The 9,681-nt window shown below is 33.8% G+C and overlaps 1 protein-coding gene across 1 annotated transcript; it reads right to left on the reverse strand.

Annotated features, from left to right (window-relative positions):
- Window positions 1-4,651: 4,651 nt before the first annotated feature.
- LOC111369600 (ATP sulfurylase 1, chloroplastic-like) lies at window positions 4,652-8,381 on the reverse strand. The gene is made up of 5 exons (XM_022991183.1): window positions 7,735-8,381; window positions 6,089-6,494; window positions 5,516-5,776; window positions 5,289-5,375; window positions 4,652-5,006 (listed from the first exon to the last, which is right to left on the reverse strand). Exons 1-5 carry the CDS (start codon window positions 8,241-8,243, stop codon window positions 4,869-4,871), a joined length of 1,401 nt encoding a protein of 466 aa, XP_022846951.1. The 5' UTR covers window positions 8,244-8,381; the 3' UTR covers window positions 4,652-4,868.
- Window positions 8,382-9,681: the final 1,300 nt, after the last annotated feature.

The raw sequence follows: 9,681 nt of genomic DNA on the forward strand, positions 1-9,681 counted from the left end.
CTTCAGTACATTCTTCTTTATTTCATCAGAACTATTCTTATATGACCTCGGGAAAAACTATTCTACATCGTAGAAGGGAAAGACATGAAGCAAGTTAGACCCCTTCTTCCTCTGTATTTCAACTAATCTATTCTCTAATATCTCCACAGCCCACATCAACACTCTTGGTCCACCCCTAGTTGCCACATGTATAAGGACTTCTATCTGCTATGTACGGCCAACCAACGTTGTCCGAAGTTTCATATTTTTCCAGCCACTAGACAACATCAAAGTCGGCTGCAACAAATTTCAGTTCCGTCCAGTCTAGGCCAGCTTCGCCCAACCCGGTTAGTTGCTAGACTCCAGAGCTTCGCATCATGTTACCACTGACGTTAACATCCTGTCTTCAGCATCATGCGTGGTGATGACACCGGCCTCTCTATTACAAATACCGGCCTCCCCTAAGTCCTACACACCAGCTAATGTATTGTCTGTTCCAGCTATGAAGGGGGATCTAATTCCCATTCCTCAATTATGCTCATCTAACATTTTGTTCCAGCTATGTTTTAATTTCCATTTCTTAATTCTGATCATCTAATCTTGTGTCTATTTGTGGAGATAAAATGTAGATTGCAGTGGTTTGTTACAATCCACAACGTGGAATAATATCTCTCGATGTGATAAAATCGACCCAAAGTTTCTTCAATACCACCAACAATGGAGTTTTGACGTTGAGCTAAAATTTGTGTCACACTGGATCAAAGTACTGTCATTCAAAGGGAATGACAATGGATTTATCAAGAAAAAATCCACCAGAGATAATCAAGAATTTTCACCAAAGAAATAAGCCTCTCCTACTTGGTTCCTCTTGCTCAATTTTTTTTATTCTTTTTCCAAGTTCGAATAATATCAAGAGAAGTCACTTTCTATTTGACAACCAAGACAAAATGAATTCAAAATTCAAATTAATGTATGGATGAGAGAAGGTGAGATACAAGACAAGAAGAGAAAGTGAACACAAGATAATCGCCAATCATGGAATTTAATTTAAGGTCCACAATCCTCACCAAATCCACTTTTCCATTAAGAAAGTCCCGTATAGATTTGAGTGATCATCTTCACCTTGGAATAATCATAATTCACTACTTAATTACAAGTGTTATTCTTCAGTGTGATCTTATTTCACCTATCATCACTCATTCTAGCTCAGCACCCGCACAACAGTTAACCATTATCAATATTCAAAATTGATAAATGTTTGTTGAATTTTCGACTGCAATTACTTTAGTTCCAACATCTGCAAGATTATCATCAGTTGCAATTTTAAACATTATAAATTCACAATAAGCTAACTTCTTCCTAATAAAGTGGTATTTTACCTTAATATACTTTGCTCTTTCATGATACAAATGGTTTTTAAACAACATGAATGCACTTTGACTATCAGTAAAGTTCATGACATTTTCATTCAAGAAATTCAATTCACATAGCATGTCTTTCAATCATATGCATTTTTTTACAACTTCAATTAATGAAATATATTCTACTTCAGTAATAGAGAGTGTAACTATAGATTGCAACTGTGATTTTCAAGTGATACAATTATTACCTAATATAAAGAGTATGAAGTGATAGATTTTCTCTAATCTTTCTCTCCTACAATGTTGGAATTTACAGAGCCGTTTAGCTGTAACTTAACACTTTTTTTTTCCAAACATTAATCAATTTTTTATAGTTCCAACTTGGTAACCCAATATCCATCTAAGTGTAGTCCAATGAGGTTTATCTCGATAAGACATAAACATACTCAAGAAAATAATAGCACATGCAATGTCTGGTCTCTTGGTATTCATAAAATATATCACAAAACCAATGGCATTAGCATGGGGAATATTACTCATTTCAAGCTTTTCTTCTTCTTTTTTAGGGCATTGTGCAGAAAAATTCATGTGTGCAATAACGGTACATTGACAAACTTTGAGAATTTCATACCAAATTTGATTATCAGTTTATCCAAATAAGACTTTTGATTAATAGTCATTCTATTATGATCCCTTCTTTTAATAGCCATACGAATAATTTTGTTGCCTTTCGTAAGTCTTTCATGTCAAATTTCAATTTTAAAAGATTTTTCATCTTTTTAATTTCAGATTTACTAAGATTGACAAGCAACATGTCATTCACATAGAACAATAAATAAATTTCACAACCTATTTTTTAAAGTTATTATAATGCGAACATGCATCAAAATCACACCTTTTAAAACTAATTTTAAGCACATAAGTATTAATTTTTTGATATCATTGCCTAAGACCATATAATGACTTTCTAAGCAAGTACAAGTTCAAACTTCCTTTTCACCTAAAATCCTTGAGGTAGGAACATATAATCATCTCATTCAACTCCCCATGAAATGAAATAAAATAAATAAATAAATAAAATAAAATAAAATAAAAGTCATCTTAACATCTAGGTGCACCAACTCCCAATCAAATTGGACAACTAAGGCTAAAACTTACTTGATAATTTTAACGAGGGAGTTATTGTAAAACTAATCGTCAAATAGGCAGTGTTGTAAAAGTATGATATAATAATTGATGATTATCTAATCTTATCATGCTACATAAATAAGTTTTATTTAATATGTTCTACTCTGATTGTAATTCTCATTTTAAACCCTATAAATACCGGATATTATCAATAAAATACAGACTTGAATTTTGACTTTCTCCATTTCTTCTATCATATTTATCTCTTATTCCTTTAATTTTATAACTCTCGAAGCATTTTGTCCAATTATTGATTATCTTTATATTAGTCAAGGAATTGTGGTTGTGCGTTATTATTGTTATTCGTTTCTTTTCGTAACAATTTATATCAAAGCTCAATTACCAAACTCTTGATTTAGTCTTGGCATGCGCAGCCTCATGGGGCAGTTATTTCCAACATTTGAGGCATTTAGCTCAACGTTCCATAATAACTTCGAAAATTTAGGAGAAATGGAAAACATACTATAGCCTAATCTCCACATATGAGAAGACGGGCTATAGACCACTGCTATGGGTAGGTATTTTTTTCCCAAAACTGATGGAATCGGACCAAATCAAATAGAATCAGTCAGTGTGATTTCGGTTCCTCTACTAAATGGGTTGATTTTGGGACAATGCATCGAGAACCGATCACTTCTGGTCCGATTCTCTATACTGTCTTGAGAACCAGTAGTGAATTCGACTCTCCCGAATATCTCTTGTTGCTTACACGAAAATACACTAGATCTTTGAACACTCCCTCAAAATTATCAAATGTTTCCCCTAATGGGTAATCGAAATTCGAGTCTAAATAATTTTATAAATATTTTACAACTTCATAGTTTTAATGCAATCCAATAAGAAAAATATACTGTTAGATGAATATTTCATAAGAATTCACGTTTTTCGTTGTTTCAAAGTGACCGGCCATCAAGAATCAAGATCCTTGAGGATTACTAAAGATAATCAGGTTATTGTTATAAGAATTTTCTTAAAAACTATTTTTCAGACGAGATTTTACCGTTTATGCTATCTTTAATAATTTTTTTCGCCATTATGAGTTGATCTTGAGCTATGAATTGAATTTTTGTTTGTAGTGTTGTTCAATTGATTTATTATTATTATTATTATTATTATTATTATTATTATTATTATTATTATTATTATTATTATTATTTTGTTTTGTTAGATTAAAAGAATAACAAGTGATTTTATACTTTATTTTTGTCTTTTTACAATTGATAAGTAGTTTCATACTTTATTTCTATAATTTTTCAACATAAAGAATTGGACCGAATAGGAACCGATTGGTTCGGTTCCAGTTCGGTTCTATGGTTGGATATGGAATCAATGGTTCCATTCTAAGATTCTCATTAGTATTCCATTCGATTCCCTTTCCTTCATAATCAGACCGCGCCAGCTCCTAACCACTGCTGATATAAAAAAGGTAGATCATCCTGACTTGAATATTAGATCATTCTTAGCTTTTTCACCCAGATAATTTATTATTCTCATACTCCTTAACTAGTCTTCTTCTATTGATTCTCATGCCTGACTGGACACGGGAGAGAAAACCTTGCCACTTTTTTTCAAGGTTCTTGTCAATAGCACCATCGTAAATGGAAAGAGAGGTGAAGCAACTATCAACTCCAAACCTTAGGTAACCCTCTACGCTTTTCTCTTGAAAATTAATATGAGTGGTAGTGCATTGTTCTAAATGCCTTCTATTTAAGTAGTTAATCAAAAATATCAAACCATTTTGTTTGTGTTAATGCACAATTTAATAAAACTAGAATTGAATTACTTAAGCACAAACAGAACAATCCTCTTGGAACATGACACTCATCATCATTTTGTTACTTGTTCACGACCCCCGCACTTGTCGTATCATGTAATAACGTATGGTAAATGCTCAATGGATATGTCTTAAGATATTTGTCATTAGTATACCTATCTGCTGTGTTACTACAATTATATTTGCTGGTACTCTGGCTATCAGGGTTTCTCTTTTCTTACAATTTACCATCTCATCTCATCTAGACCTGCTAAGCCTCTGAATTTTCTTGTTTTGTTTTAATATCGTGCTTTAAAAGTGATGCTGTAATTTTAGACTTTCAACAGCAATGCATTTTAATCTTCTGCAATAAAGCACAAAAAGAAAGGCAATAGTATAACAATCTGCGCACATCTTAAAACATCTCTTCCAAGTGCCATGTCACTCGCACAATACATGTATAAACAGGTTAAGCCGGAATGTTGAAGTGTTGCACCCAAGAAAATCTAACCAAACTCTATGCAATCAAATGTTATAGACAAAAAGGTTTTAGGATTCTACAGAGCCTAATCACACAATGTTGAGTTTCAAGCTGGTACAGGTTCAGGCATCTTTGCATTCTCAACCAGATTCAAACTATCGTAATATTCCACCAAGACTTTCCAACCACCCGGGCACATAAATCCGTCAGGAGGGTTCTCCTTGTTCTTTGCAAGCGTTCGCATCTGGAAAAACACGAGCAATTAGACACAACATTTAACCAGAACATTATATTGATGTTTTAACAAATAGCTTAGAATACAATCACTTCGTAACATTTCTAGGATCAGCATTAAGAGCAACTTTTACAAATTATTTCGCTTCAAATTTGAATTATGTCCTCGTTTAGAAAGAATTTTACTTGTTCGGTTTTCTTAATTTATTGTTTGTGTGCGAGATTTTTTGTGTGGCAGGTGGCAGATTGCAGAGAGGAAAAAGTATCGAAAACAGCCATTAGAAAGAGATACCTTGGTGCCAGATATGAACAGAAAATCCTGAGGCCTTGATGGATCGAAGAATGCCATTTTACTCTGAGTTAAGTCATATGCAGCAACCTACCATTCGTCCATAACAGCTAATTAGATTCAAAAATACTTCATATTTCCAGAGATGGGAAATATTTAAATGTTCAGCAGAATCAAAACCATAACAAGAACGTCATGACTGTGGTAAGGCCATGTGTATGTTTATCTACCTTGAATGGCAGAATGTTGAGCCGTTCCAGTCCAGGAGCCATGCTGAGGACCTTCTTGCCATGATCGGCATCATACAAATCTCTTTTCTCAAGTGGATGGCTCATGCCAGCTGGATCCCGACCGACGATGTAGAAGTTTGCACCTGCATTTATCCGAGCCTTCGCATGCCATTGTACCTCAGTAGGTCCAGCATAGTGCATCGGAGATGGGAAAATAGAAACTACTGTTGTCTCTGGATCAAGAACACCATCTTCAAGCACCTGTAACACCAATAAATATGGGCAACAATCGTCATGTGAGATATTATGAACTTTTAGTTCACATTTTGTACACAATATAGTACTAGATAATATAATGAACATGATTTTATCTATTTTTCTTTCTTTGGTATTATCTGGTACTATCCATCTTTCGTACCAAACACTTTGTCCCTATTTGAGAATAGATTTTGTGAAAAGTGAATTTTCTAAAGAATAAATGTGTGGTTAAAAAGTAGAGTTCGGGGAAAAATGAGTTTTACTAAAGATTGTAATAGGTGAGGCAAATATAACAGACTTGGAGAGTTCACGAACCTTCTCATGTTGCCTCATTCGCCAAATAAGTGGAACATCATCTGCCTTTGTGTAGCCTCCCAACGGATGAAGCAAAAGGACGGGATTCTTGTATCCCATCTCAAGAAGCCGTCTGCGTGTGTCAGTCATCAACAAAGCATGTCCATTGTGCACCGGATTTCTGAGCTGGAAAGCAAACACTGCATCCGCATTCCGTTTCTCAAACTCGTTACGTAGTTGTGCTGGGGAAAGACGGAAATGATCAAGACCGTCATTGTACTTGATCGGTTCTAAAACCTCCAAATCGCCACCAATCAACCAGTTTCCAGCACGGCTAATAGCTTCCTCGACATAAGGTAGACCAGGGGCAGTGGTTCCCCAAGTTCTTGCTATTCTTTCTTCTTTGTTGTGCTTGTATATCTCAATGCTGCATTTAAATTCAATATAACGAATTCAAATTTCTTGACAAGTCACATATTCAGTGCTGGCTCTAACTATAGGCGAGATAGGCGATCGCCTAAGCCCCACTTTGGTGAGGCCCCAAAAAAAATTATTTGTTTTTTATTTTAAATGTATTTTTACACACACAGATATATATATATATATATAAGATCTCATATTTGAAATTGGTCTATGGCCCCCAAAATCTCAGGCCGGCCTTGCACATATTTTATGCCATCAATGTGTACGGCAAGTGTAAAACTAACATAATGTAAAAACATTTTCCTCCTCCATTATATTATTATTAGGTCCTAAACTTGGTGACAAAAAACAAAATTTTGATGAATAACATCGAACAATCAATTATCAATTGTTTTACTTCTTAAATCCCATTTTAAACTACAAACTAGTGCAATCCTCTACAACTCTCTGATCAGCATTGAGGGTGAAACTTAGCCCCATAAACCAACTGATCCGACCCATTTTGGCTGGTATCGCGCCAAATCGACTTAACCAACCGAACCGACCCAAGCGTGATTGGTTTGGTTGCGGGTATCAGCCCCAACTTTGGGTCGGGATAGCTTCAAGTAAAGCATCACCGAAAATCCGAACCAACGTATGTCTGGACCAGCCTTTGGTCTGATTTGTTTTTAGCTAAAAAACAGAATTTTTATTAAGTTTTGATAAAAATTTATGAAATGTTTGATGGAAAAATTGATAAAAATTGCGAAAAAAAATATATATGAAATGTTTGAATGAAAATGAATTTAAGAAAACAAAATGGGGCCAAGCAACGTTGAAATTCATACCAATTCCGCCCCTTTTGGCCCTTTATATCAAATTTTAATATTTGAAATAGTGTATTTTTAAAGAATTTGTGGTTGAAAAAGAACAAAAATTTTTAGATTTACGTATAATATTATTTCATAAAAGATTGTGATTGAAAACAGAGGAAGGAAAAAAAATTGAAAGAGGATGGGAACAAACGGAGCTCCATGCATGTACAGGAAGGAAAGCTAAAAGACCAAAATGCCCTCAAATAAATATATATGCCCCAGTCATTTCACATAAAAATCTCGAATTAGAAAATAATTTATCACATGATTCACCTTCAAAAACAATTAGCATCAAAATTGAACACCTACGAGATTCCAATAATGCAATTCAAAACTGGTAACATAAAGAATTATGTGAAGTGAGGTGTAAAATGACGAAAATGCCCTTACTCGCTCAAGATGGCCACCACTTTATCTTCATCGTCCACGAGCGCCACGCTGGTAGAAGATCCGACCCGACCCTTCTGAGCATCGTCGATGGCGAGCACAATCGGCACCGACATGTTCACAACCGACCCATTATCTAGCCGGAGCGAGTTGAAATGAAGCGTTTGGAGGAACTCCGACTCCCTCATAAACCCCTTCAATGGACTGGCCCAGCCTTCGCTGAGCACATGAACCCATTGAAGATCGATTTTCGAGAGCTTGATCTTGGGTAGCTCTAAGGCCTTTTCTGTCTTGGAGTCCTTTTCTGATTTTTCAACGAAGAGTTCGATTAGTTTTCCTCCATCCGGGTTGATCAAGGAGGCGGATATCCGGGTCGGATATCTGGTTTTCGAGGCGGGACCGTGACGGAGGCGGAGTTTAAGAGGTGGCGCGAAATGGGTTTTCGTTGGTTTGGTGAAAGAGTGGGATAAAGGGCCTGGGTTTTTTAGGTAAAAAGAAGCCATGGCAGCCATTTGGAGGGAGGGAGAAAGGAAAATGTTGGGAAATATTGCAAGAGAAAGTTGCAGTAGGGGTATTTTGGTAAGTTAAAAACTTCAAAATTGTACTAGGAATTGAATAGTAATAGATACTCTTCAGAGTTTGAATGGATTGTCTGATGGATTTTATTTTTATACTTCAGGATTTGCGTCGGTAAAATGTTGGGGGGATGAACCTAGACACATTTTCAATTACGGTATCAAATTTGAATTCAATTGTCCTTTTTAATCAAGTGGAACATGTAATTAATAATATAAAAATATGTTTGTTTCCACGTGCAAAATTAATTTATTAAAAAAAATGTATAATTAAAATTTAATTGAGGAAAAATTAATTTTTAAAGACGATGTGCCAACAAAATTCTTATTTTACCCAAATAAAAGAACAATATTTTAAGATTTTCTTGATTATTTTATTAAATTTTTGTTTGAGTCTCATTATTTTTATCAAAATATATTTTTTAACAGTAATTTGATTTTATTTCAACCACACATCTTTCATTAAAATAATATTACACACAAATTCAAAATTTTTCTTTATTTTTTAATAACATATTTTTCATCAATACACTATTCAAAAATGCATTTTTTGACAAGAATGTGGTTCAAATAAGGTATAAGTATAGTGTATATCTTTTCAAATTAGAATTAAATCCATTATTATTAATGACTTATTTTAGTTTTTATTTGGCAAAATTACTAAATTATTCATAAATGGTCAAACATAATTTTCAAACGCAGTCTAATGAATTCAAAACTTATACGATTCAATTATACACAAAGAGTAACAATTTTATTTTTTAAGAGAATCTTGATTTATCTCTTGTATGGGCTTTATTTTGTAAAAATATAATTTTCTCTTTCTTATTTTAATCACATATTTTTTAATAAAATAATATTAGATATAAATATAATTTTTTTTCTTATTTTTAACCACTCATATCTTCGAAAAAATCACTATTTCACAATATATCTTTCTTCAAAATATATTTTTAATGAAGTCCAAATGCGTACATTTAAAATTAAAGAATATAAAATCCATTATTAAAGATTGAACCCCAACCTCAAGAATCCCTCACCGTCCTGTCCGTAGAGTATCGTGAGAGAGGTTAATCACGAGATGTGTTCCAACAGACAAAGAAACAAGAGTTGCATATATACTGATACCCACAAAGAGTCTCAATCCATGTTTAATATAAAACTCATTAGTATTTTGTCTCGGTGTTGTAAAGAAAACCAATCATTTTTGACCGCTTAGATTGATATATGAATTGTCTTACTGTTAATGCTATTAAAATATTGAATCTGATGACCCCTACATTTCAACGAAATTGTACCTGTCGTTATTATATACTTAATTAATATAGTTATGTTTTCATTCAATTCTTTATGATATTTAGACCTCCAATCTTTA

The sequence above is a fragment of the Olea europaea genome, chromosome 20 (genome assembly GCF_002742605.1).
Source record: "Olea europaea var. sylvestris chromosome 20, O_europaea_v1, whole genome shotgun sequence".
Taxonomy (NCBI): Eukaryota; Viridiplantae; Streptophyta; class Magnoliopsida; order Lamiales; family Oleaceae; genus Olea; species Olea europaea.